General features: G+C 42.6%; 1 protein-coding gene across 1 annotated transcript in view; it reads right to left on the bottom strand.

The window, feature by feature from the left end:
• Positions 1-27,979, bottom strand: part of Nmrk1 (nicotinamide riboside kinase 1) — a 30,201-nt gene that overhangs the window by 586 nt on the left and 1,636 nt on the right. The window contains exons 2-7 of the mRNA XM_051146930.1: positions 25,490-25,580; positions 25,174-25,222; positions 20,420-20,570; positions 20,242-20,313; positions 19,425-19,531; positions 17,910-18,164 (exon numbers count right to left, since the gene is read on the bottom strand). Of these exons, the coding sequence (XP_051002887.1) occupies positions 17,910-18,164; positions 19,425-19,531; positions 20,242-20,313; positions 20,420-20,570; positions 25,174-25,222; positions 25,490-25,580 (725 nt within the window). The remainder of the gene's footprint in view (positions 1-17,909; positions 18,165-19,424; positions 19,532-20,241; positions 20,314-20,419; positions 20,571-25,173; positions 25,223-25,489; positions 25,581-27,979) is intronic.

The raw sequence follows: 27,979 nt of genomic DNA, 5'->3' as shown, positions 1-27,979 counted from the left end.
GGCCCTGAGACCTTAGCACAATTGACTCCATGATGGAAGTACCATTAAGGCTGTAAAACTCAGCACTCAGACAGTAACACCTGCCAAAACTAAAACAAAATCCATCAAAGTCCATAGTTCTGTGGACGTCCCTAAATGTACTAACTTTGCTTTTTAGCTTCTGTAGTTCTGCTTCTGGCTATCTGTTCCTATTAACTGAAGCGTATCAACCCAGAACATGGTTTTTGTGCTTAAAAGCTCATCTTGAAAAGGGCTCAGTGCTACACTGAGTTGCTGGCCAGCTAATAAAGCTTTCTGTTGGCTGAAGACCATGTGTGAGCAGTCTTCTCTGGCGAATACCTCACAACAGACGAGCTGGCAATAGGTAATAGTGTGAACTTCCTTAATGGCTGAGTTCCAGATCTACAAACACTGCTCTGCCAGTGTCTGTCTTCCCAAATAAGGTGAATAACTTTTCCTCAGCAATGGTCCTGTCACTTGGTGTCTTGTCATTAGGCTGCCATGTTCCAGGCAGTAGAGCTCCCAGCAGGCATTGCCCATCTGGACATCCGTCTGGGCAATGTGGATACAGGTGCATTCATAAAATCTGAGCCTTGTAGCAAGAGAGGAATTAAAGGATGATGTTTCAGTGTACTCGTGAATTGGAGGTTGGTCTGGTGTGTTTTGATACTGATTACTGCTTGCTGTCTCTGTGCCCCACTGTACCTTGCCTAAGAGCCTAAACTGTTTGACCAATAAAAGGTCATCACACCTGGGCAGGGCAAATGGGATAGGCGTGGCTAAGGCTCCAGGGCTTAGGGGAGACAGAGTCTTGGGAGGAGGAGAGACCAGAGGAGAGGAGAGGAGAAGAAGGCTGCACCATAGGTTAGGCGGAGGAGAAGTATATGGCCAGCGTGGATGGAGACTTGGCCCAGACGATGATAATTAGCAAGTATTTGGGATTATGAATGGGAGGTAGCTTGATAGAAAATATTACAAGCAGATGGCATAGGATTGGGGCAGGTATGGAATACCTGCCCTACTCTGGCAAGTAGTTTAGGGCATTAATATCTGTCCTGACCCAGAATAACTAAGGCTATTTTAAAATATAACAGGTGTCTGTCTTGAGTGACTGCTAGCAGGTTAGAAAATAGTGCTGAAATAATAATTAATGTTTATTATTAGGCCACACTGGTAAAATAATTGTAACACGCACATGCATGTGTGTGTGTGTGTGTGTGTGTGTGTGTGTGTGAGAGAGAGAGAGAGAGAGAGAGAGAGAGAGAGAGAGAGAGAGAGAGAGAGAGAGAGAGAGAGAGAAAAGAGCCTCATTATGAAGTTCCAGCTGGCCTAGGATTCAGTATGTAGTCCTGGCTAGCCTAAAACTCAGAGATCCCACTGGGTGGTAGTGATGCGGATCTTTGATTAATCTCAGTACTCTCAGGAGGCAGAGGCAAGCAGATCTTGTTGAGTTCAAGGCCAGCCTGATCTACAGACCTAGTTTTAGGACAATCAAGGCTATACAAAGAAATCCTATCTCAAAAAACCAAAACAAATGAAAAATAAAACAAACAAACAAAACTCAAAGATCCACCAGCTTCTGCCTCTTATGTGCTGAGATTAAAGACCTGCACCATCACACCTGCCCTGAGTTTCAAACTTTAAGCTTCCAATAAGGAAAGCAAAAGAGTACAAATATGATTTCTTTTTCTTTCTTTCTTTCTTTCTTTCTTTTTTCAAGACAAGGTTTCTCTGTGTAACAGAGCCCTGGCTATCCTGGACTCACTCTGTATACTGGGCGGGCCTCTAACTCACAGATATCTATCTGCCTGCCTCTGTCTCCTGAGTGCTGGGATTAAAGGCAAGCGTCACTGTACCTGGCTCAAATATAATTTATCTTTGTTCCTACCCACGTATATTCCATCTCTGGACACAACCCAACCAATTCTTTCTTTGCTAATTCAGATTTTTAAAATCTAATTCCCATTTTTCTTAAACACTGGTGTTTGGAAATTATGTGTAAATCCTTATAATTTTAGCCATTACTAATTCTGATTACACACACACACACACACACCAGATATCATACATATATATACAGTATGAACAGAATGTGTGTGTGAGAGAGAGAATGAGAATACATTTTTAACTTTCTTTACAAATATTTTCCTTCAGACTTCCTTGACTTAACGTTTTGCAATGATTTTCCCCTGTGGACATCTTGCCAAGACACGAAACGGTGGGAGCTGAGGGCTAGGGCATGTTGTCACCAGGAGGTCATGTCCAAGAATAACCAAAAAGCACAGTCCTCCTCCCTCCTGCGACACTAAAGCCTTTCCTGTGCCTTTGCCATCTATTGTTGAGGGGACTGTGAAGTGACAGGCCTGCCTGCTCTGGGAGAATGCAGAGAGCTGTGAAGTGTGATGAGTTTCCAAGCCCTGCATCTACCGAGACAGAAACCGTGCATCTATTAGTTACACGAAGCAGTCTCATTGTGTACAGATAGGCAGCAAGGGTCAGTGGAATCCTGGAATCCATTATGAGCTGGTCCTGCCAATGCTCAGGAAGGATGCCCAGGGAAGCTGGAGTCTCATTGGTGCATGTGTCCTCTACATCACAGCTGAGGACCATGGAAAGCAGACGCCCCCCAGTGGGTTTTATATCCTGGGGCCATATGCTGAGCTAAACTGCTGAAGAGCATCTTGTTTTTAGGGAACAGGAACAGAGGCCAGGCTTATTTCAGGAGGTTGAGTTCCCAGCAGTCTCATTATTCATAAGAATCGCAGGCAAGGGATGGAGAGACGGCTCAGTGATTAGGAGCACTTTCTGCTCTGCCTGAGGATCTGAATTTAGTTCCCAGAACCCACATGGTGGCTTACAGCTGTCTGTAATTGCAGTTACAAGAGATCCAATGCCCTCTCTGATTTATATGCACTCAGGCATATACAGGTAAAATAATTTTTAAAAAGAAGAAATACAAGTGATCTATCTAAGGCTATGTGAAAACCTGTTTAGTAAAGATCGAGTGGCTTCTTACAAAACCAATTTCTTAACTGTGGTCCCATACAAAAATCAAGAAACACATTACATACTTTCAACATGCAATGGCAGTCATTCACCCAGTGCCCTGTAATGCAGACACACAGGCATGATCATAGCATAATGATCAAAACAAGAGACAAGTGCAGTAGAGCTAACTAAGCTACAAAGCTTATTTCCAGGCAAGCTATTTCCCCATTACTGCTCCAAAATCTAACCCAGGTCTGAAATTGTATACAGTTATCTTGTCTCTTTAGTGTTCTCCAGTTAGGGACAGGCCCTCAGTCTGTGTTTGTTTGTTTGCTTGTTTGTTTCTTTTCATGGCACTGACACTTTGGAAGAGGACTAGTTTGTTTCATGGGATGCCTGTGGTTTGGGTTTCTTTGAGGTTTTCTCATGGGTAGACAGAGGGTATCCATTTTCAACAACTGCACTGCAGAAGTGACCACCTCCCCAGTGAGTACAGGAGAGGGTGAGGTACCAGCGACGGCCGACTTCTACTTAAGCCAGAAGCACTGCACACAATGTGTTACCAAAAATCTTGCAGCGAAGACTGCCTGGCAGAAGATATCCTTGGAAATGCTTATTAAGAGGCTTTGGGATTGATTAGGCAAGGGATGAGGTAAGTGATGGTCACGTGGACAAAGTGGGAATATGATGAGACATCTACAGTAAAGATAAAGGATTTGGGGAAACTTCTGTATGTGGAAAGTCAGAGGAACTGAGGAAATTACTAGGAAATTTGGATATTAGGTGGATCGACTGTTACCAATTGGCAGTCAAGTTCTTTGCAATAAGATTGAAAACCAGTTAACAGGAGGCTGGAGAGATGGCTCAGAGGTTAAGAGCACTGTCAGTTCTTCCAAAGGTCCTGAGTTCAATTCCCAGCAACCACATAGTGGCTCACAACCATCTACAATGAGCTCTGGTGCCCTCTTCTGTTGTGCAGGCACACATACTGGAAGAATACTGTATAAATAATACCTAAATAAATCTTAAAAAAAAAAAACAGAACAAAAGAAAACCAGCAACAGCTTTAGTGTCAAGGCTGCAAACAGATGCTTGCCTGTCCAGGAAACAGACAAGAGAGGCAGGAAAAGGTGCTCCTCCTTCTGAGACATCCCTACCAAACACCCCTGTCTATCTTAACTCATAACAGTGAAGCCAAGATTGAAATGTAACTGCAAGGCAATGAAAACTAACCGTTCTTGGCTCTCTCTTAGAGAACTAGAAGGGACACAAACTGGTTTCCCTAGTGTGGGAAAGTAAAGGTAGGCTCCTAATGAATTGTGGAAAGATTATTAGCTGGTTTGAAGCAAGCGGTGTATAATTACGGTAAATAGCTCAATCCCAGCTGAAGCAGAGGGTTTCAACTGGCTCGTCACCATTATCACTAGCAGGGCTTTTAAAATATATATATATTGATGCCCGAGACCCATCCCAAATGATTTTAATACTGTTCATATATTCTTCAGAATGGCTGGGCGAGGCAGAAACTCAAAGCACTCTCAGCCAGCAGTCTGGAGTGGGTTGCGCTATTAGTTCACTGCATGCTAAATTACTCAAAGCTTAGCAACCAAAACACAGTCTTCTTTACAGTTGGGGTGGGGCTAGGATTTTAGGAGTGGCTAAGTTGTTGGCTTGCACTTCAAGTCTCTTATGTTAGAGCAAAGACATCATCTGGACTTCAGCTATCTTGGGTGACAACTGGCTTGACTGGGGCTGGAGGGTCCACTGGCAAGATGGCTTAGTCTTCTAGGTGGTGCACTGGCACTGGCACTGGCACATAGATTGGATGATTTTCTCCAGAAAGACTGGTCCAAGAGAACAAGGCAGAAGCAGCTTCATAGATTGGTATGGCTGGGGTTAAGCTTCCCTTGGGGAGTGGGAGGGACAGAACTCACAGGCTGAACAACCCCTCGCAGAGGCTGAGGACCACCCTCTTACCATCTCTCATCCTAAAGAAAATGTGCTGTTCACCATGCCTACTCAATTCCTACAGAACGAAACTGAGTAAAATGAGTATCAAGAGAAGCTTTGACAGGGAAAGAATCATAAATTTAAAACCTCTAAGGGTTATGAGGGACTCGCCTCTAGCCACAGTGACAGGCTTAGATCGGTCTCATAAACTTTTAACAGCTTTAGCATTTGCACGGCCTCATAGACTTTCCCAGATGATTTCATAACACGTTATTTGATCTTGAGAACAGTTTTAGGTCTGTAGGAAGGAGTCAAGAGGGCTGGGATTGAAGGATGGATCTAATAATAGCAAGCCTTTGCCAGGTGCCAGGTGTTTGATGATACTTTCTATCAGCTCGTAATCAGTTGCGTCAGGCACAATGGAATAATGTCAGTGTTGTGCTTAATTCGGTTTCCTTAGGCTTGGAGAGGTCAACAGCAGGAATGTGCTCCAGCTTCCAAGTGAAATGTGAGCACAGGCTTTCCTTCTCTGTTCTATGCAATTTCTACTCACTCCCTATAAGTATTTTGTTGAAAAGTGTAATTTCCAGGCAGCACACAGCATCTTTATTAGTGCCTCCTACTGGTTAGTTACTCTAACGTCCAAGTCCATCTGAATGTAAAGCAAATTATGGTTTTCAACTACAGCAAGTAAGCATTACTTCTCCATGTGATTTGTGATTTACTGTATGCACTAATAATAACCTGAGATACACGTGTAACTTTTCTTTCAGGTGGCTTCCGTGGTATTATAATGAGTGCAGAATATTAAAACATTTGAAGGTGTCTCTAGGAGTGCTTAGATTTTAACTATGAAGCTTTTAATAGTGTACAAAATGAACAGATAAGGAGGTGCTCGTACAACTGAAAGGGGAGTTCAGGAAGCTGTGCTATTGCTGTGAAGACACACCATGACCAAGGCAACTCTTACGGAGGAAGGTATTCAATCTGGGCCTTGTTTACAGCATCATAGGCTTAGTCCAGTATCATCATGGCAGAGAACGCGGTCACATGCCTGGCACTGGAGCGGTAGCTGAGAGCTGCATCCTGGTCTGCAGGTGGTGTGGGTGGGGGCAGAAGGAGAGATAGAGTCAGACGGACAGAGACAGACAGGGACAGAGAGACACAGACACAGACACAGACACAGACACAGACACAGACACAGACACAGACACAGAGAGAAGACAGAGGCACTAGGCCTGACTTGGCCTTTTGTAACCTCAAAGCCCACCCCCAGTGACACACTTCCTCCAACAAGGCCACACATCCTAATCCTACTAATCCTTTCAGATAGTGCCACTCTCTGGTGACTAAGCATTCAAATATATGAGCCTATGGAGTTTGGGGACTGGCCTGGCCTCATAAGATAAAACAGCACGGTGGTTACAAGTGTCACTACTTGAATCGTAAAAGCTGGGTTCCCAATCTGTCTCCTATGAATGTCAGAAGAGTAACTTTGGGTAGTTATTGTGCCATTCACAGTGTCATAATTATACGGTTACTTAAACATTAATGTATTTTACTTTTCCTACAGTTAAAAATATGACTTATAGAATGTAAAGTAAGCAAGGCTTAAAGATCCAGTTAAGATATTAATAAGCTGGCAAGATATTAAGGCCGGCTCCAAGACAATTAGAGGTGTATTTGTGGTGTCTGAAAGAAAAGTTCTGGAATAGCATCACTTTGATATAGATCTGGTCCCTGTATACAGCAATAAACTGAAGCCTTTAGGATTATTGTCTCTGCTAGAAAAATAATTTGCGTCTCTGCCAACCAAATTTATTTTGCTTCATTCAGCTGTTTTCAGGTGGGGAGTGGTTTTATTCCCAGGGGATCTTGGCAGTGGGAAGCATGCTAGTTGTTACAACTCGGGGTGCGGGGGGTGGGGTGCATTAGAAGACAGGGATGGCTGTAAGTACTCTTTGGGGTGTAGAGCACCACCCACACAAGACCTCAAATGTGAGCAGGGCTGAGGAAACAAAACCTGGCAATGTTTGTGCAAGTTAACATCTACACTTACAAGATGTAAACTATTCTACCCAGGAATAGTTGACTTGGAATTCTCTCAAGTCAAACAGTACCAAAAGAGAAGTGGATGATCTTTGGCTGAGTCATCTAACCCCTAAGGAACAGGGAAAAACAAAAAACAAAAATAAAAAACCCCAAACCTGTCTTTTCCTGTTTCCAGGCTTTAGGGCATGTTTCTTCCCTCCCATCCTTCCTTTTGTGGTGATTTTGAGGTAGGAAGGCTATTGCTACATAATCCAGGCTTGCCTGAAACTTGCAATTCGCCTTCATTAGTCTTCTAAATGCTAGGATTACAGGCATCAGGAACAGTCAAACCAGAATTTTGCTTGCTTGGTTTTGATTTTCATTTTTTGTTGTTGTTGAATTTTCCCTTTTGAGAGTTTGATCTCAGGCTGACTGCAAACTCAGTATGTAGCTGAGGCTGGCCTTGAACTCCTGACCCCCCTGACCCCACCCCAGTGTGTGTGTGTGCTGTCACACCAGGCAGCACCTTTTCTCCCTAGCATTTGACACTGCATCCAGACACGGTTAAATGCCCAAGAAGGATTATGTTTGTCAAATTTCAGGTTCTATGTAATATCTGTATGCTTGTGCGATGAACTAAACCCTAGGCAGACTTAGAATCTTTCATGTACATTGTGACAGCGTCACTGTAGGAAATGACCTTTTTTGGCAGACGATTTCTTCATGGTCACTTTGAAATGTTAAGAAAATCCATAGTATCTTTAAACTAATGGATGGTAGGTTGTGTTTAAAAAGGCAAGCCATATTTTAAAGGTAATTTGAAATACTAGATTAAAAAACATGGCCTCTCTTTTTTTCCTCCAAGAGGCTGTACTGTCAAATGGAGAGCATCTAAGATGTAGAAAGAGAATCCTCTAGATATCTGATGGGAAAGGGTATGAAAGTGCAGAGTCACAGGATGGCAGTTTGTCGCACATTGATTGGTTGGTTTATTGATGGGTAGGGCCAGGGACTGTGTAAACTAGGCAAGTTCTCTGCTGTGGGAGTGTAATGGCCCAGGGTTACGGAGGAAGATTCAACCCTGGAAACTCCCAGGAGTTGGCTACCTCCCCTCTGGCCCCCACTATTAATCCTAGTAAGAATGTTTTACCCTGGCAGTTGTCAGGCTTCACTCCTCCTTTGACCTTATAAGGTTGAACTCCACTCCAGGCCCCCTGCTGCCCCTACAGCCACTAAGTATGCAGATGAAGCGTTTTTCAACACCCCTGCCTTGGCCAAAAAGGTACATGACCAATACAAACCTTGCCCCAGAGACCCTGACCACTCCCCACCCCTCCACCCCCTGCCCAAATAACATGAAGCAATTCTTCAAAGCTGTTCCCAGGTGTGTTCATTGCCCACGCACTCATGGCCAACTGAGATCCTGCACTGCACTCATCTGTGCCTGGCTAAGCTGCAGTCTCTCCAGGCCAGTTCAGTGCACAATGGGCCAGGTTACCCCCGGGGGCAGCACTTTATTTTTGAGCTGCATCTCAGCTTTGTCTGGGCCACTTCTGATAGACAAATGCATTTTTTTCCTTTTTGGTTTTTTTTTATTTTTTGTTTTTGATACAGGGTTTCTCTGTGTAGCCTTGGCTGTCCAGGACTTGCTTTGTAGACCAGACTGGCCTCAAACTCACAGAGATCTGCCTGCTTCTGTCTCCCAAAGTTCTGGGATTACAGGTGTGTGCCATCATGCTTGGCGCATTTTTTGGTCTTTATAGTTAAATGATGTATTCATAGTATCCCAGAAATAAGAAGTGGCAAATAAAAAAAAAAAAAATCAGGAAAAATTCATAGTTTCTCAAATCTGTTTTTTATAATCAGTTGATCAGTGTGCCTAATAATTGTATTTGTCAGAGACCAAGTGGCAGAAAGGCCAAATAATGAAATCAATAATTACTTCTAAATGTATCTATATTTATATAAATGTGATAATATATACAATATGTAAATGCATGGAATGTTTGAAATATATCTATATATTTAAAGGAGGTAAAATGTAAACCAATAGAACACACACACAACTGCATATATAGGAGTAGATACTTATATAAACGAAAAATAATCAAAGAATTGGGGTTAGTGAAAAGCACAAAGAACTATAAAAAAGACATAAAACTACCCCACCCCCTAGGGCTGAGCAGACACCCATGGAACCTTCTCTGCCATCCTCCCTCTGCACCAAGGATGGCCAGGTCTTGGCGATGGCACTACCATGACTCACTGTAGGGGACGACATGCTGGCACATTTGTTGAGGTTCATTCTCTAGAGTGTTGAACAAGTCCACCCTCTGTAGAGGTCTCTGCCACAGTCGCTGGCCTCTGGGGGCTGCTGCCTGCCCTGTATCTACAATCTGAACCCTGTGGGAAGCCATGATTGCTGCATGCTCCTGGCCAGGAAACCCCAGGAAACCTCAAGAAACCCCAGGGACACAAAGCAAAACCCTTTCCTCCTGTTGTTTCTCTAGTCAATACTCCAGATGATAATTGGCTTTTAGTGTCCACACACATTCAACGTGAGCTCTTCTGTGTAGGCAGCTGCTATCAGCTGACTCCGGAACAGTAGCTGAAAGGATCCTCCCTGGGTTATTGATGGCACCAAAGCCTAGAAATGTGTTATGTCAGTGCTATGACCCTACTGCAATCTACAGAATCAGAAGTTTGGGGGTGGGGACCGGTAGTCTATGTGTTTAGCAAATCTTCCAAACAATTCTCAGCTATACTACAGGGTAGGCGCAAGTGAAGTTTCAGGAACGTGTGTGTGTGTGTGTGTGTGTAACAGAGGGGCAGTACGAGAGAGAAAGCAGAGGGGTGAGACAGAAGAGAGAAGGAAGAGGAGATAGATAGATAGATAGATAGATAGATAGATAGATAGAGCGAGAGAGACACAGAGAGAGAGAGAGAGAGAGAGAGAGAGAGAGAGAGAGAGAGAGAGATTGCTAGATTGAGGATTTAAAAGAAAAGCCCACTGAGATTTTTTTCCACTCTTAGGTTCAGTTTAACCGTCTTTAGCATCAGGATCTATGAGCACAAACACACCAGATACACTCACTTCAGTGACACTCAGTTTGTGGTGTTGCCTGTCTAGGGCATGCCATTCCAACTAGAACCTCTGAGCTACTATTAAACACTTTAATAAATTTCTGTACGTCCACCGAAGTTGTGAACAATGTCTACTTAGCCCCTGACTACGTTTCCCTCACTCTGCACCACTGAATGCATATTGAAGGCTCAGCTTGTGCCACAAACCCAAGGTCAGCACAGTCAGTCAGCAAGCACCTTGGAGCTCCCAGGAGCTTATCACAGTGCGCTGCCCTGTGGCTAACCTCATGAGATGGCTTGCTTCCCTGACTAGGCTTCAAAACTCCAGAACAGAACGCTTCATTTTCCCCTGATGCAGCTCTTGCCTTCCCAAGGCCCTTGCTTTGTTCCTTTCCAGGGAGAGGTGGCACATTTTAGCAGGCTGTCTATGGTTCTTTGCTCTAACATGGAAAATCTACGTGTCTATGCTGGTGTATTGTGGGGTCATGGCCTGGCCTTGCTCCTGCCATTACCTAGTTGTGTGGAGTAGGCTAGCTCACGAGCTCTGGTTTCACTGTCCATACCGAGAAGCAGAATTGGGGCAGATGGTTGTATTCTAATATGATTCTAAGTAATATATAAACATACCCTTAAAATGTTAGCTGGTAGCCAGGAGTGGTGGCACACTCCTTTAATCCCAGCACTTGGGAGGCAGAAATAGGTGATTTTCTCTGAGTTTGAGGTCAGCCTTGTCTACAAAGCCAGTCCAGAACAGCCAGGGCTACATAGAGAAACCCTGACTCAAAAATTGAACAAACAAAAACAAAATAAAACAACAACAACAACAACAAAAAGTTAGCTGGTATCTAAAAAGGTGAAGCCTGAATCTCATCCACTAGGGAGAGGTTGTGTATCTCAGTGTAGTCTTTACTCAATCTTTACCACAGAAGTCTAGTCTTGTGTGTGTGTGTTGCATATATGTACATGTGTTTCTGTGCATATGAATGCACACTAATATGCACTTGTATTCAAAGGCCAGAGTTTGACACTGGCATCTGCCTATATTGCTTTTTACCTTATTTTTTTGTGATAGGGTCTCAGAGCTCACCAGTTTAGTCTGAGTGGCAGACCAGTGAGCCCCAGCGATTCTCTTGGCTCTGTCTCCCAGCTGCTGCACCAGGGCTTTTAAAAATGAGTCCTTGGATCCCAAACTCTCAAGCCTATGCAACAAGTACTCCTCCTTGGAAGCCTTAGCCTTTAATGGCTGAGTTACTTCTTCAGCCCCAGTCTTGTCTGTTCAGTCTTCTGCCATGTTTAATACTGAGTACAAGTCTTCAGACTGCACATCCTAAAGGGGTTGAGAAAGTGCAGACTTCAGCAGACTTGCTCCTTGTCGGTACAAAGAACAGACACTTGCTTCCTGTATCTTTCTTCAGTATGATCACAAACTGTTAAAGGGCAACTGCAGTATTTATCAGTACATACAGAAGCAAAGCACTTTTTAATTTTAAATTCCTGACTTAGTTTTTACTGGTATCAGTAAATAAAAGATGGTAGGTTTTTCAGACTTAGGACAATGTTTTCATTTTTCTCTTTCGGGTTTTTTTGTTGTTGTTGTTGTTTTGTTTTGTTTTTGTTTGTTTCTGTTGTTTTTTGTTTTTGGATCCTGGGTTTCTTTGTGTAGCCCTGGCTGTCCTGGACTCAATTTGTATACCAGGTGGCCTTGAACTGACAAGAGATCTGCCTGCCTCTGCCTCCCCAGGTGCTGGGATCAAAGATGTGTGCCATCGGCCTGGCTTAATGTTTCCCTTTTTAATATCTGTTGTTTAGTTTCCTCAGTTCACTCCTTCATAAGGTAACCCTTCTCTTACTTATTCAAATGCTGAAACAGCGCAAAAAGTTCAGTATAGTGACTCTATATTAAGCAGAGACATACCTTTGTGGTGATGGGGACATCGGAGAAATTCTTAAAAGGAAGTTTGGACAAAATCATGTATACAAAATGTACAATAAAAATGCATGTTACAGGAGGGTATGATGGCACACGCCTTTAAGCCCAGCACTTAGGAGGCAGAGGAGGGTGGCTCTCTATGAATCTGAGGCCAGCCTGGTCTATATAATGATAGCCAGGTCAGCAACTGTCTCAACACACAAACAAAAATACATTACATTTTCATCGCCAAACCAACAAAAATCTACTATGATAACAGCACAGATGTCAACTCCTCAGTTTTGACAGCATCTTGACTGGGGAGGGGAAGCAGACAGAAGCTGTGGCAGACATTTTCAGTTTCTACTCCACCATTCTTTCTTGCTAAAATGTCCTCGCTGTGTCCTGTGGCAATGTTCCAAGGTAATGGATGAGGCTGGCATGAACTTACCATTATGGCTCCCTCTTCTGAGACGCTAGGCTCTGAGAAGTGACCATGCAGCCTAGATCTGACAGGAATTGAGGGCTAAGAACCTAGATCAGAGAAGGCCTCGAAGGCCACAGTGGGGATTTTGAAACTCACCCTTTAATCAATGATAATTAAAATCAGGACTTTAAACAGTCTGGCCACTAATTTGAGGCTAGGTTTTGTTTGTGTTTTGTATTTATTCTATTGTGCACAAGAGTGTTATCAATGAGTGTTAGAAATAAAGAAATAGTTGGGTGTGTGGGGCATGCCTTTAATCCCAGCACTTGGGAGGCAGAAGCAGGTAGATCCCTGTGAGTTTGAGGCCAGCCTGGTCTATAAAACAAGTCTAGGATAGCCAAGGCTACACAGAGAAACCCTGTCTTAAAACAATAACAACAACAAAAAACAACAACAAAAAACCCCCCAAAAACCAACAAAACAAAAAAAGAAAGAAAGAAAAGAAATAATGTCAACTGACCAAATGAGGTAATATAACAATATATTTTATATGAGTTGAGAAGATCATGGGCAATCTATTTTATTATTAATAAACAAACTTCATATTTGAATTAGGACTGCTCTACATGTTACATAATTTTAATTCCCACATTGACAGAGGCATTAAAAAATTACCCAATTCCTATCCCCCATTTGTACTTTTCAAAGAAAGGCTCTGGTTTTACATATGATTGAAGAAACTATGTGATTTTGTAATTCAGAGTGCTAGTGTCAGAAACATACCAAATCCTTCTATGGATATAAAAATCTCATAGAGACACACAGTAATGGACATACAGAAGAAAACCTATCTCCAAGCACCCAGTACCCTGCTGGTTTAAGTCACCTGAGATCACTACTTTGCACAATGCCACTGGTTGCAGGAGGGGCGTATTACTGTGAGATGGCAGACAGCAGCAATTTTCAAATTACATATTATAATCAATACAAACAAAATGAAAACTGGATAAAAACCATGTTGTGTAGTGTGCAAGGTTCACCTCATAGAGTCTGAGTGTATGTATATATACCCAAATATACATACAAAATTGGACATACAACTACACACACAAATGCAGAAACACACAGAGCACAATACACATTGTTGGCCTAGACAGCAATGTTTTTCTTATGCTAGGTACTAGTCAGGAACATTTGACCTTCATTCTTACAGAGGAATGAGCCTTTGCGCATGAGCTGTGCTGTGCCTTCTGCAGAGGGAGAGCAAGCCATTCTTGCATTCATGAGAGGGTCCTGTCCAAAGGCACGGGCACACGCTGCTCTGTATGTTGTGAAAAGCGTGACAAAAATGAACTGTGACCGACTGTCCTGCAGGCCATCTGCATCCCAGTTAGTGTCTTCGGCATTTCCCTTCAAGTTCCCCAATCCATCCCAGGAAGGCTCACTGCATTCCATCTCTGCGGTGTTACTCACAAGCCTTAGAAACAAAGAGAAAAATATGAGAACTGCTAATCTTATTTGATTAGATCTTCACACCAAAAACTGTAAACCCAGGAATACTAAGATTAGAAGGATTTTAGAGGCAAAAAGTCTGCTTTCTCCACAAAGAACCACATCAAATCCAAACCCTGTTATTTTAATCCTTACATCAAAATTTAAGCATATCTATTTTTTTCATTTTTTAAAATATATTTTATTAATTTGTTCATATTACATCTCAATTGTTATCCCATCCCTTGTATCCTCCCATTCCTCCCTCCCTCCCATTTTCCCCTTACTCCCCTCTCCTATGACTGTGCCTGAGGGGGACCTCCTCCCCCTGTATATGAATTTAAGCATATCTTAAAAAATTAGACACCTGCCACAGTCAATGAAGACTCATAACTGCTGCTGAGAGTAAGTGACTGTTGAGTGCGCAGCTATAAATAGGGCACACATATCACTACCCTGCCTCCTAAGGCTCAAAGGACACTGTAGGAGAGGGGGCAGGAGGGCTCGGAGAGCTGGAATATGTGGAGGAGTGTGAAACACTAACTCTGGGGTTGGAAATGGCTGTTGTACCAGTGAACTCTCTGTAGCTGTGATTTCATGCACAAGACCTGCCCAAGACGGGGCCCACTAAACTGTGTCACGATAGGGAGGAGCCCCTAGAACCCCACTCCTCCTGAGGAACTATGTGCAGTTAACTGTGCCTGAGAGAAGGGTTTTCTTCAGTGATGGAGCCACTGTTAGGTTGTTTATGCTCTGGGACCTACCAACACTCACACAATCCTAATTAAACTCAGTGGGCTACAGACAATAACAACAGTAACGAAACAAATTAACGACCAAAGCCAGCATAGCAAAAAGACATGAAAGTAAGAGGTGGATGTAATGGGAAGAGGGGGTTCAGTGGGAGTGGGAGGGTGACAGGAGAGGGTTATGAGTGACGGAAACGACGAAGTACATCATACATATGCTCATAATCATCAGTGAATGAAAAATAGTAAGGCCAGATGCCCAACATCATTTGCCATTGGCATAGATACTTGGCTGCCGGGAAAGAAAGCCCTTGACGACCTGTAGTGCACCAGAGGGCAGCTGGCTGCAGAATAGCTCTTGTCCTTGAGTGTTGTCTGCATGTGGGGAGAAGTATCACAACCTTCAACCCACTGTCTTGACTGAAGAAAGCTTAGCTGAATTGTTCAGAAGTTCGAGAAAAAAAACCTGACACATTCTCATTATTCAGTTCTGTCAGAGAAAACACAGCTTTTCTCTGCAGTATTTAATTGGTGAAATAAGTAAAATGTAAAAATGACTTGAGCTCTCTGACGAAAGAAGTACTGCTTCTGAGAACTTATTGCAAGAATGTAATTCGAAGAGAAAACCAACAGTATGCACAGGATGTGTGTGTGTGTGTGTGTGTGTGTGTGAGAGACACACACACACACACACACACACACACACACACACACACACACACACACCCTGGGTTTGCTAGGCATGTATATTAGGCAAGCACTGTTTGCTGACTAGTTTTAAGTCAACTTGACAGAAGCTGGAATTATCTGAAAGGAGATAAACCTCAATTGAAGAATGTCTCTATAAGATTGGACTGCAGGATGCAGGGCATTTTCTTAATTAGTGGTTGATGGGAGAAGCTCCAGCCCATTGTGGATGGGGCCACTCTTATGCTAGTGGTCCTGAGTTCTGTAAGTCCTTGGCAGGCTGAGCAAGCCATGATGAGCAAGGCAGTGAGCAGCACACATCCTTGGCCACTACTTCTGCTCCTGTCTCCAGGTTCCTGCCCTGTGTGAGGAGTTCCCGTCTTCACTGCTTTTGATGATGAATTGTTATGTGTGACAGTGAAATAAATCCTTTCCTTCCCAAATAGCTTTTGGTCATCGTGTTTCATCATAGTAATAGTAACCCTAACTAAGACACACTCCAACACATACAGATGTTTTTTGCAGGGGTAGGGGCACTACGTATCACCGTTAACACTGTAGTAACAGCAGGGAGTATCTAAAACAATTAGCAAATTGCTAAATGATGTTATGTGAACCGGAGCTATTAAGCCAGATAGTTACAGAAATATTATTTGCTAAGTAAAAATTATATTTCAAATTCAATGTAGGAAAATACAAATATTTGATAGTAAAACTTTCATTTTTTCCCATTTCTTATTTTTCCATCTGGTATTGGCGATGGAACATCTTGGTTCTACACTAAAATATCAATTCTAAGTTTTAGATTTCACTCTGGTGTATAAAGAAAGAACTCATCCTTTGATCTTCTAATGACAGTGACACATAACTTTGTTATATAATGACCCCTACAAAGCAGCACAAACACAGAATACTGAAAACCACCAATCAGCATGGCTGGTTACCCAGTGTGCTCACAACATCCTGTAAGATAGGGACTCATATGAACACAGTTATGATGTCTTCTCTTTGCTTTTCCATAAAGATTGTTTAGAACCAATAATGATTTTTATAATGAAACAAAAAACAAAAGCTTTTAAAAGGAGCTTGGATGTTCCTGGTGGCTAGATTGCTTTGTTGCAGTAAGACTAGGTAATGGTTACATTTTGCTTCCAGCTTCATGTTTGAATTAGGACTGCACTACACTTATAGCTTTATGGTCCTGGGTTATTTATGGTTGCAATAATTAAACCCCAATCTTTTTTATATCTACCTATCAGTTTTATTACATTGTTCTGATTATGACTCCATATTCTTATAATGAAGGATTTTCGGAACAGAGTTGTACAAAGTGAAAAAGCCTGAGGAGTCAACATTTGACACATCGGAAAGGCCACCTTGGCTCGCTGAGGCTCAGCTAGGGCTGGCTATGCTCAGATTCCTCCTCGCTGGAAGAACTCAGAAAGGTGATGGATTACTATAAATAACACAGTAATTTATTTGTGCAATGGAAGACTACTATAAATCCTAGAGGCAGGAAAAATGAATCTGCTTCCAAGTTTTATCTCTTCTAATATTTCTGTTATCATTATTTTACCTCTATCTGTGATCCAGAAGAGAAACTTGATAGCCTTGATGTCAACACTCCTCACCTACCTCAACCCTGATGGAGTACATGATTAAGTTATGGCCAATCGCAGGATGCAAACTCTCTGGACATAGTGATAAGTCTAGAAGTCATGTGATCATGCAAAAAATCTTCCCTATGTCACTTCAGCTGAGTTAAGGATAATTATTTTTTAAAAAATTGTTGCCAGGTGGTGGTGGCGCACGCCTTTAATCCCAGCACTTGGGAGGGAGAGGCAGGCGGATCACTGTGACTTCGAGGCCAGCCTGGTCTACAAAGCAAGTTGAGGACAGACAAGGCTACACAGAGAAACCCTATCTCAAAAAAACAAAAACAAAAACAAAAACAAAAAACAAAACAAACAAGAAACCCAAACAAACAAACAAACAAAACAAAACGAAACCTGTTGAAGGCTGGGTATATAGGCTAGTGATGCTCAGCATATTCATGAGGGTCTGGGTTTAATCCCTAGCACCACAAAAACAAGCCTGTATAAAACAAACAATTTTACATCTAAGAAGTATTAAAGATAACACAGGAACACCTAGACCCCCAGTTTATCCACTGAAGGCAATCTTGGAAAGGGTAAGCTACCATTTTACATGGGGTGCTAATAGCAGATGATCACATCTGTTGGTAGAGTGAACCTGATTTTAAAATAAAGTCAAACAGAATTGTAGTGGGACCCCTAGGACACTAGTCTATCTTCTTACTCCAGCTGAAAAATAAAAGCCTAAAGCTATTGCCACCTCTGGATTTTCTTTTCATTAGAGTCAGATTTAGGTAGTGTTCTACAACTTTCAGTTGGTAAAACAGAACTTTATAAAAAATATAAAACATAAAAAACAAAGCAAAGGGGGAATTCCAGATATACTAACACCAGCATTTCAAGCCCATTGTGTCAGCCTCCTGCCATGAATTTAAATAACATATAAGCCATTAAGAGACTAACAAGGATAAGTATTTCTAAGCCTAAAACTATCTGACCAACAAAACGATCACGCTCTAGAGGGGCACTGACAGTCTGAGAGTTAATTGCTAAGCAAAGATGAATGAATGCAGTGTCTCCCTTCTTGTTGTGCACCATGAACGGAATATAATGAGCTGTTGTCAAGGTTCTTTCTCCTCCACCAAATGATTTGATAGGATGATATTTACCGTTTTGTTTCTCCAATTCTTGCTTGACATCTTCATACACTTGAGAAAAGAGGTCCTCTTCAGACCTTGTTCCATCTAGGTAAACTGAAAAGTGAGAAACAGCAGTTCAAATATTAGTAAAGAAGACTTTGGAATTTCTTTAAAACACCAATAGCGTTCACCAGAGAACCCAGAACTATGACCTCGGGAAGGAAGGAATGAAAAGAGAGAGAGGTTATGTGTTGTGCTTATGGCACCCACTGTGTATCTATTGTGTATCTATTTCCTCTGCATTGCAACATTCCTCCTAGAGGGAGGAGACTGCAAAGTGAACTTCCTGCCTCATCAAGCTCCTGACTGTTCCATTCACAGGGTCCCTTCTTGGGGTTGCATTAGCAGTAACTGCTGGGGACAGAAGACCCTCTTATGCCCACAGCAGCCAGAAGGTCGTACAGACAGCTGGCTCCAGAAATGTCACATTTATGAGGCGGCACTATGGTGAGATGGGCTTTTGGTGATGCAATTGTCTTTGAGTCCCCACGCTCCTGTCTGCAACTCTACTTACCTCATTGGTTCATTAAGCTAGAAGTGGGACAGTATCTTTGGTTTGTCCATGGTGCCTGACTGTCACACCACAGCATGTCAGGAGGCCCAGAGAGGAACAGTTCCTCAACTGAGATCATCTGTGACGCTTTCAAACTATGTGTCAGCCTGGACTCTATCACACGCTACAGAGACCAGAAGCTACATATTTTTAGTAAAACTCACATGAGAACTTGTGGACAAAAAGAAGTTACCTGCGTTAAAAAAAAAAAAAGGATCAGCTGGGCATGGTGGCGCATGCCTATAACCGGAGCACTCAGGAGGCAGAGGCAGGCAGATTTCTGTGACTTCAAGCCCAGCCTGCCCTACAAAGCAAGTCCAGGACAGCCGAGACTATAAGAGAAACCTGGTCTACAGAGCCTCATGGAGATCCACCTGCCTCTGCCTTCCAAGTGCTGGGATTCAAGGCGTGCGCCACCACTGCCCAGCTGAAGCTCGCGTTTTTAATACAGTTTCCTGGTGATGGCTCAGCTGGATGAGAGTAGAGACTGCATCTTCCATGCTTACCTTCCATCGCCACGGGCAACGTTCAGACAAGGACGGTTCAGTGAATGCCATTTGGAATCTGAGAGCTTGACAAAAGCCACCATTTGAAAAAGAAACCAGCAAGAACCAGCTGTAGAAGTGGGGAAGCCGGGGAGTGCCTGAGCACCTCTTCAAAACTCAAAAACATGGTTTCCAAGTAATCTTTCCTGTGCTTTGGTGTAAATGGGAAGTAAAAGCCCCCTCGCCCTCCCCAAAGGGAGGGGGAGGGGTACTTACCAATCTCCCAGGTGATGTCATTCATTTCTTGTCTATGCTTTAGGTACATGGGCCACACATGGCCATCAAAGTACCCTGGAGGGTCTGGAGGCTCATATACTCTTGTACTGGAAGAACACGCAGGAAACATGGTGTTGAATCAAAGTTATGATCAACAAAGTAAACGGATCATCGGTCAAGATAATGCAGAAGCTGTGTTCAGGTTAAAGGTAAAGAGGACTCCAGACAACTCGTTTTAGACTCAACCAAGGTTAGAAGGGCAGCAAAATGGGCGTTGTTCTGTAATCCAAACCACGAGCCTGTAACTCATTGGCCCTCACCATTACCTTTTCTCTGCCTCGTGTGTTTTATAAAAGAAGTATGGGACAGGTACAGGAAGAAGCAAGGAGCGAGGTATTCACAGGGTGGCTTACCCTCTGTCTAGCTGCTGTTCTCTGCAGCTACAGCAGAATATGGTGTGAAGGGTGAGGAGGAAGGAGCTGACAGGCTGGAAGGTGACAGGCTGGAAGATGACAGGCTGGGAGGTGACAGGCTGGAAGGTGACAGGCTGGGAGGTGACAGGCTGGAAGGTGACAGGCTGGAAGGTGACAGGCTGGGAGGTGACAGGCTGGAAGGTGACAGGCTGGGAGGTGACAGGGTGGAAGGTGACAGGGTGGAGGGTGACAGGGTTGAAGGTGGGCCCTTTTCTTAGAGAAGATACTACACATCAGACAAGCGATTACATAAAAATGTTTGGCTTTCATATTAAGGCTTGTTCAATAATGCCACCTTTCCCATTTCCCCTGTATTTCATGGTTTGAATGGTTTCTAGACGTACCTCCTCCTCCTCTTACACTCTTCATATGGAACGGTCAGAAAATAGCTTCTGCTCCATATGGTGTCCAGTGGCCTAAGATAACAGCACACGCAGTTCACAGGGCTCTCCTCCCTCCACCCCTGCATCCTCCCTCCACCCCCACATCCCTTCCGGTTGGTACTGGAGTGGGGAGGCTTACTTATAATTAAAGAGCAGGAACCCTTCGACAATTAAAATGGGAACGCCTTGCGCACTCTCCAAGGCTGCTGCTGGTCCTGCGGAGTGTCCTGGGTTTTCCATCCAACAGGAAATGGCCGACATCATTTTGTCCATGTTAAGTGCTTCAAGCACTGAGAAAAACATACAACGCGTGGAATTAACACAGCAAACTTTTTCTGGGGGCTGGCTTTTTGTGATAAGCATCTCCAGGGCTCTGTAAATGTATGACATAAAGGTACTTTACTTATCCTTCAAGGTATCTAATAACAAATCCTTTAAATGCCCAATTAAAACACTAATAGAGATATAGTTAGATGGTACGTCTGAGACATTTTTACTATGGAAAACCAAAGACGTACAAATATAAAATGCAATGAATAGCACACCACTATTTCTAGCTGTAATTTTTTTTACACCGGTATATTTATTATCTGTGGAGGACAGAGGACAACTTGAGGGATTCTGTCCTTCAACTATGAGGGTCCCAGGGACGGAACTCAGGCTGCCGGGAGTGGTGGCAAGTGCCTCTACTCAACTGGGTTCTCTCCCTTGCCTGCCAGCCTTGACTACACAAAATTCACGGCTGACCATCACATCAATTACTTCCTGATACTAAAACGTTAAGAATTTATGGTACTGGAGACTACATCCAAGATTTTGTGTATGTTAGGCAAGCATTCAACCATTGAACTATATCCCCAGTCAGATCTTTAAAAATAAAAATAACATTAGGGCTGGAGGTATGGTTTGGTGGCTAAGAGTACCTGTTGCTTTTCAAGAGGACTCAGGGTCAATTCCTAGCACCCACACTGTGGCTCACAACTGCCCGTTAACTCCAATTATGGAAGATAAAATATCTATAGATACACTTGAAAGATAAAAACCATATTATATCTGGACAGTAGCTACTATTTTTAATAGTAAAAGAGCTCTTTTAAATGAAAACCTTCTATTCATTTATTTTTATGTTTATGGGTGTTTTGCCTGCATGCATGTCTGTATACATGTGTGCCCAGAGGCCATTAAGAGAGCAGTCTGATCTCCTGGAACTGAAGTTACAGACAGTTGTGAGTTCCATGTGGGTGCTGGGAACTGAACCCCAGTTTTCCAGAAGAATTACTAGTTCTTTTGTCTTGTATTTCTTTTTCTTTCTTTCTTTTTATTATTATTATTATTATTATTATTATTATTTTCTAGACAGGGTTTCTCTATGCAGTCTTGGCTGTCCTAGACTCGCTTTGTAGACCCGGCTGGCCTTGAATTCTCAGCAATCCTCCTGCCCCTGCCTCCCGAGTGCTGGGATTAAAGGCATGCACCACCACGCCCGGCTTCATATTTATTTTTCTACTTAGCCTACTCAGAGAGTTGTTTGATTTTGGTTATTATACTTTTTTCAGTTCCTAAATTTCTTCTTGGTTCCTTCATTTGTTTGTTTTCTGAGACAGGGTTTCTCTGTGTAGATCTAGCTATCCTGGAACTTGCTCTGTAGACCAGGCTGGCCTCGAACTCAGAGATCTGCCCACTTCTACCCGAGTTATGCGATTAAGGGCATGGTGGCCTGTGTGAACCTGCCTGGCTCTCGGTTCCATTTTCACATCTGCTGGTTTTTTTCTTGGGGCCAATTAAACTTTTCTCCTAGGCTTCAAGCTTGCAGTTGCTTGTTGAACCTGTTTTTTTTTTTTTTTTAATAAAGCTACTTGAAAATCGTTGTCAGACAGTTTTGACAGTGTTGTTATGGAAGTGATACACATTGGCCATTATTTTTCCTTTTCCAGTTGAGATTTTCCTGTCTCTTTGATTGACATATGGCTCTTGGGTATTTTCTGATGATCTGGGGTGCTTTGAATTGAGATTCGTATTTAATCTTCATGTTTTGCAGCCAGTCACTCTAAAGTGTGCCCAGGTTCAGAGGGCACATGTGTTCAGCATCCTTATGATACTGGGTTGGGGGGGGCATTCAGGGGAAAAGCTCCATTGCTGCTACATGAGGGCAAAAGCTCAGCCTTCCACTGGGTCCTGATGACAGGAGTTGCGCAGCCTGGGTGATGAAGATGGAGAGACAGCCTACACACTCTACCACGTCTCATTCTGACTCTGCTGCCCGTAGTTTCGAAGTTTGGGTCTGCTAAATCTCCTGTGGATGGTGTAGGGGCCAATTCATTCCATAATACTGGTGATGTCCTTGGGGTGTAGCCCTCTGCTGGCCCTGTGGACACAACACAAGGTTTTCTTTTTGTGCCAAGCTAAAGGGGGACAAAATGACAAGTGGGCCATCCTTGTTCTGGTCCTTTGGTTGTAGGGTTCTTGGTGCTTTTTACGTCCATGTTACATGTATTTCCAGCATCCCAGGTGATATATGGATAGAAATAAAGAAAATACAGGGAATACACCTGTGCTATCCCTTGAGTCACAAAGCCCTCAGCCGGCTTGCTGTCTTCTTTTTCCGTCTTCCTTTCTTTGTTATATTGTGTCCCAGGTTATGTCTAAATGAAGGTGGCCCAATGAGAAGGGGACAGGGAGTCAAAACATTTTCTACGTGTCCTAGTGATTTATCTTTTAGTTCATGGTATCCATGCATTTTGCTTCACACAAGATGTGATGATACTTAAGATTTGCTTAAAAAAATGCACATTTTGGGTGGGAGCAGAGATGAAGTATAACTACCCGGGGCTTATCGTATTCAGAGCTGGAGAGTAAAGTAAGCTCCTGAGCATTTATTATGCTTTTCTAGCTACTTTTGTATTTATTTGAAACTGCCCATAAGAAAAATAATATTAAATGACTTATAACTAAGAAGTGTGCTCACCACCATCCCTGCCCGCTGCCTTGCAGCTTCACTTACTGAGGTCTCGTGCATAGTATGTTGGGTTATGATTGTATTTGGAAATACAATAATGAGGTCACCTTATCATAATTAGTTAAGCAACAGGGCAGGCACCTTCTATTATATGACTGATGCCACTATAAAAGGTGAGATTTAGATACACACCACACACATACACACACACACACACACACACAGAGAGAGAGAGAGACAGACAGACAGAGAGAGAGACAGAGAGAGAGAGAGACAGAGAGAGGAAGAGACAGAGACACAGAGATACGACATTAACTGAAGGGAGAGACCATGCTCATGAAGCTAAGGCCAAGGTGTGACACAGAGGCGACTGTCCCTCGTGGCCCTCACCAGAAACCAACCCTGACCACACCTTCATCTCAGACCCCAGCTTCACACCTGTGGGACAGCACCCTTCTGTGGCTTAAGCTCAGCAGTGTGTGCATTTGCTAACTTATTTTTGTAAGTTGTCCTTTTCAGTGGTTACACAGGTGTGGAGTCTACCTGGAGCATCTTTACATTGCCACAGTTACCTGAAAAGTTCGAGTGTTTCCTAAAGATAGACTCTCAGATGTAGGACACGTGAGTTCATGGCAGGAGCATTTTAAGGCATTTGAGAGACATGTTTGTGTTAGTTTATAATTCCATGTCATGTGCACGGGGTGACTGATTTGTAGTACCCAAGCCATTGGGTCATTATCCCTCTATTAACATTCTTTGTTTACCTCAGAACTGGAGGAAAGGTGATTTGCCATTATTTGATATTCATAGCCTGACCTGCTTTTTGGAAGCACTTATTCACATTCTTCTAGTACTTTTTCCCTATTTCAGTATTACTTTTTTGTTACTAGTTTATAAGAATTCCCCAATGAATAGGAATGATAGCACTATGCCACTGTTGAAACTCTTATTTCATTCTTTCTTTATAGAATGTTTTCTAACTTTTGGAATAAAGGAAGAGAAGAAACAATGTATCGAGATTGACACTTGAAATAGAACAGCAAGGAAAGGATTTGGTCTGAAAATTACCATGTGTAAGAACTGTTAAAAAACTTTCAATCCTCCGGCTGTGGATAACATGACATTTTAGGTGAGTCCCCTCTGTAGGTCTGTATACATACTAAGAATAGCCTGTGAAATATAAAAGAGTAAGAACAAAACTCGATTACACTGGCCTCCACAAGAAAAAAATGCTTTCTGACTAACTTTAATTCTTTGGCTTCCAAATAGTATTAGCCTGGCGCATTGACTGCGTGCCAGTCTAAAACAACATCCGCAAAATTTTCTAAGTGGTAAAACAAACAAACAAGCTTCTTGGTTCTTTGCTACCAGGAAGGGAAAAGCTGAACATATGAAAGCTTAATCTGATGGAGATGAAATGTTCTGGTGGGTGAGGGTCGAAGTAGTAAGCAAGGCTAGCCACATACGTCCAACTCAGGAATGGCAGAAGGATGGCAAAGCCACTGTGCCCTAGCTTCGGGAGAAACGTCTGTCATTCCACTTTTCAGTTTGAAATATAAATCTGTGTAAAATTTTCTATTTATTTAAATAGATAAGCAGAAGAAAAAAAAACCACTACAAAGGCTGGCTATATTCAAAATTCAATTTGTGTGTGTATGTGTGTATGTGTGTGTGAGAGAGAGAGACAGAGAGAGAGACGGAGAGAAGAGAGACAGAGATGGGGGGCTGGGGAAGGGGGTGTTGGGGTGGTGGTGCAATGCCAGAGCACACTTTTGGAGATCAGAGGACAACTTTGTCGAGTCAGTTCTGTCCTGCCATCTTTACCTTCTTGTTCTCCTATTTAAACATTTAACATTAGGCTAATAGAGAGGGCAATTGTTTGTATTTGAAAAAGAAAATAAACATACACTTAGAATATTTTACGTGACTGTACTTACCATCATACTGCAAAAATCCATTTTCATCTGTGTCTATCTCAGACTCTGGCTGGAAAACCAATAAAACATTCATCAAAGTAATATGGAGGGCAGAGGTGATGCAATTATACAATTAATAAGGTAAGCTTTTAATAAATGTCTTCAATAATGATGAACGAGATCACAGATGGTCACTGGCAGATGGTGCCATCTAGTGGGCAGGTAGCCCTACTGCGCCAAGTTTATTCTCAGTAAAAAGCTTTTGGATATAATTTCATTAACTTTGCTATTAAACCTTTTTGTGTTAAATAACTTATCCAAGAAGCTTCACAGATACCTTGAAGAAGTCGTCCTGAGATATTATGCTGCAATTGGGAAGGCGTCTCTGCAAGTTCTTAGCCAGTGTTGTCTTCCCGCCATTTGTCACGCTGAGCCAGGAAAAATCAAGAGGTTCAAGAGGACATTAGGGAACATGGAACATTCTTAAATAATACACACACACACACACACACATGTATATATATATATGTATATGTATACATATATATTAACGACATTTAAAACAATGTTTACTGCTTGGTAAAAATGCTCATTTGCATAGGTCATTTTTTTTTCCCAGGTGAAATCACAGGTTTGTTTGTTTGGTTGGTTTGGTTTTTTGAGACAGGGTTTCTCTGTGTAGCCTTGGCTGTCCTGGACTTGCTTTGTAGGTCAGGCCGGCCTTGAACTCAGAGAGGTCCACCTGCCTCTGCCTCCCGAGTGCTGGAGTTAAAGGTGTGTGCCACCACGACGCCCCGTGAAATCACAGGTTTGAAAGATAGGCTGTCCTCCTATTTAGATAAGTAAAGGGCAGAGAGGGGCAAGTGACAGTTGGGTAAGTGCGCTGGAGACTAAAACTTCAAAGGACAGATATTGTCAGTTAATGTATTGACTGTCAAACAGCTCCAGGTTCAATATGCACCCCAGAGAATGTCCTCGTCTCACCTTTCTGCATTTAGAAAACTGCCCATGGTCACTGTGATTGTTTCAACCACACAGTAAAAAAGAGAAGTGGCTTACTAGCTGGGCGTGGTGCTGCACGCCTTTAATCCCAGAACTCAGGAGGCAGAGGCAGGTGGATCACTGTGAGTTTGAGGCCAGCCTGGTCTACAAACTGAGTCCAGGACATCCAAGGCTACATAGAGAAATCCTGTCTCAAAAAACCAAAAAAAGGAAAAAAAAAAAAAAAAAGAAAAGAAAAAGGGGGGGGGGGCTCACTCACCCATGAGCCCACACTTCCTGTGGCATGCCTCTTTCTTCCCTCTTTCTGCACCTGGGGTCCAGGTAGAGGCCCACTGTTAGTTCTCCCATCACCTCTGGCTGGACTGTGGCATCTGGAGACACAGGTACCTGACTAACTCACATGTCTTGTTTCCTACTCTCTTGCATGCGTGAGACATTTCTCTAGCCAATTTTTCTTTTCTCATTGCGTCTTTCTTTGGAAACAGGGCATCCCTCTGCACTTCATATTGACCCACTTGGGTATCCGTGGCCATCTTGAACTTACAGCAAACCTTTTGTCCGAATCTACTGAGTATTGGGAATAAAGGTATCAGTCACCGTGCTTGCCTTATGTTATCATTTTTACAAAGAGGCAATTAGTTCAGAGATCAGAGCTCAGTCACATCAAAAGGGTGTATGAAAGAATGCAGGGTCTTGTGAATTTGTAAGAGATTACATCTTCTTCACTAAACTTTAACAGGATATCAGCAGTTCCTTTTATTATAAGTAATAAGCTACAGCAGTGATTATGCCTTGACTTGGGCACCTACAAGACTGTACGATGAGCTACAAGTGGGTGAGTATCTTGAAGTATCATTGATGCTCATTATTGTTCCAAACTTACCTGTGCTGTCTACTACACTAGCAATGAAATACCACAAGGTTACAAGTTTGCATATAAACATTTTATGCCTATATATATGTGTATACACACACACATGAGATTTGTTTATTTAGTTAATGCATGAGTGCTCTGTCTGCATGTACACCTGTACACCAGAAGAGGGCATCAGATCCCATGTAATTGCTGGGAATTGAACTCAGAACCTTTGGAAGAGCAGACAGCGTTGTTAACCACTGAGCCACCTCTCTAGCCACCGTATGGCTGTATATTAATGCAATCGTTTTTCTTTGAAATCCTGTGTTTTATTTTGTGTATTTAAAGTCACCCTGAAAAGAGATGAAGATTTCAGTACACACCAAATGTTCATAGCACAAAAACCCGGACTAAACATCTATTGGTAAGAACCTGTGATTAATTCTGGGTGAGATTAACACCACAGTGTTTATAATCTCCAAAGGAACATATTCATCAGAAGTACTTGCTCTGAGGCTAGGCATGGTGGCTGTGACTTTAATTCTAGCACTCAAGAGCTAAAGCCAGGTGGATATATTTTGAGTTCAAGGCTACTCTGGTACACAAAGTGAATTCCAGGCCAGCAAGGGCTACATAATGAGACCCTGCCTATGTTTAAAAAAAACCAAAAAACACCAAACCACCAAAAAGATCCATCCCACCAAACAATAACAACAACAGAACTCAAAGTGCTTATTGTATATAAATTATCATGTAAATACCTTATTATACCTATAAAGTAGAAGATATTAATAAGTCGGCTCATTTTACTTTACAACACACAGGTATGGGGCTGCTATCTATATACTGAGAACCTTTTGTTTAACAAAAAAATGTGACCCTTTCTTCTTTAACAAATATGTCTATAAACTACACTGCAAGTCCAGATTCAAGATGTCAAGCTTTTGTTTAAAAGGAGGTAACTTTACT

This window comes from Acomys russatus, chromosome 5, assembly GCF_903995435.1.
Source record: "Acomys russatus chromosome 5, mAcoRus1.1, whole genome shotgun sequence".
Lineage (NCBI taxonomy): Eukaryota > Metazoa > Chordata > Mammalia > Rodentia > Muridae > Acomys > Acomys russatus.
The sequence above is the reverse complement of the archived record's forward strand: the minus strand, read 5'-3'. Positions and strand labels throughout refer to the sequence as shown.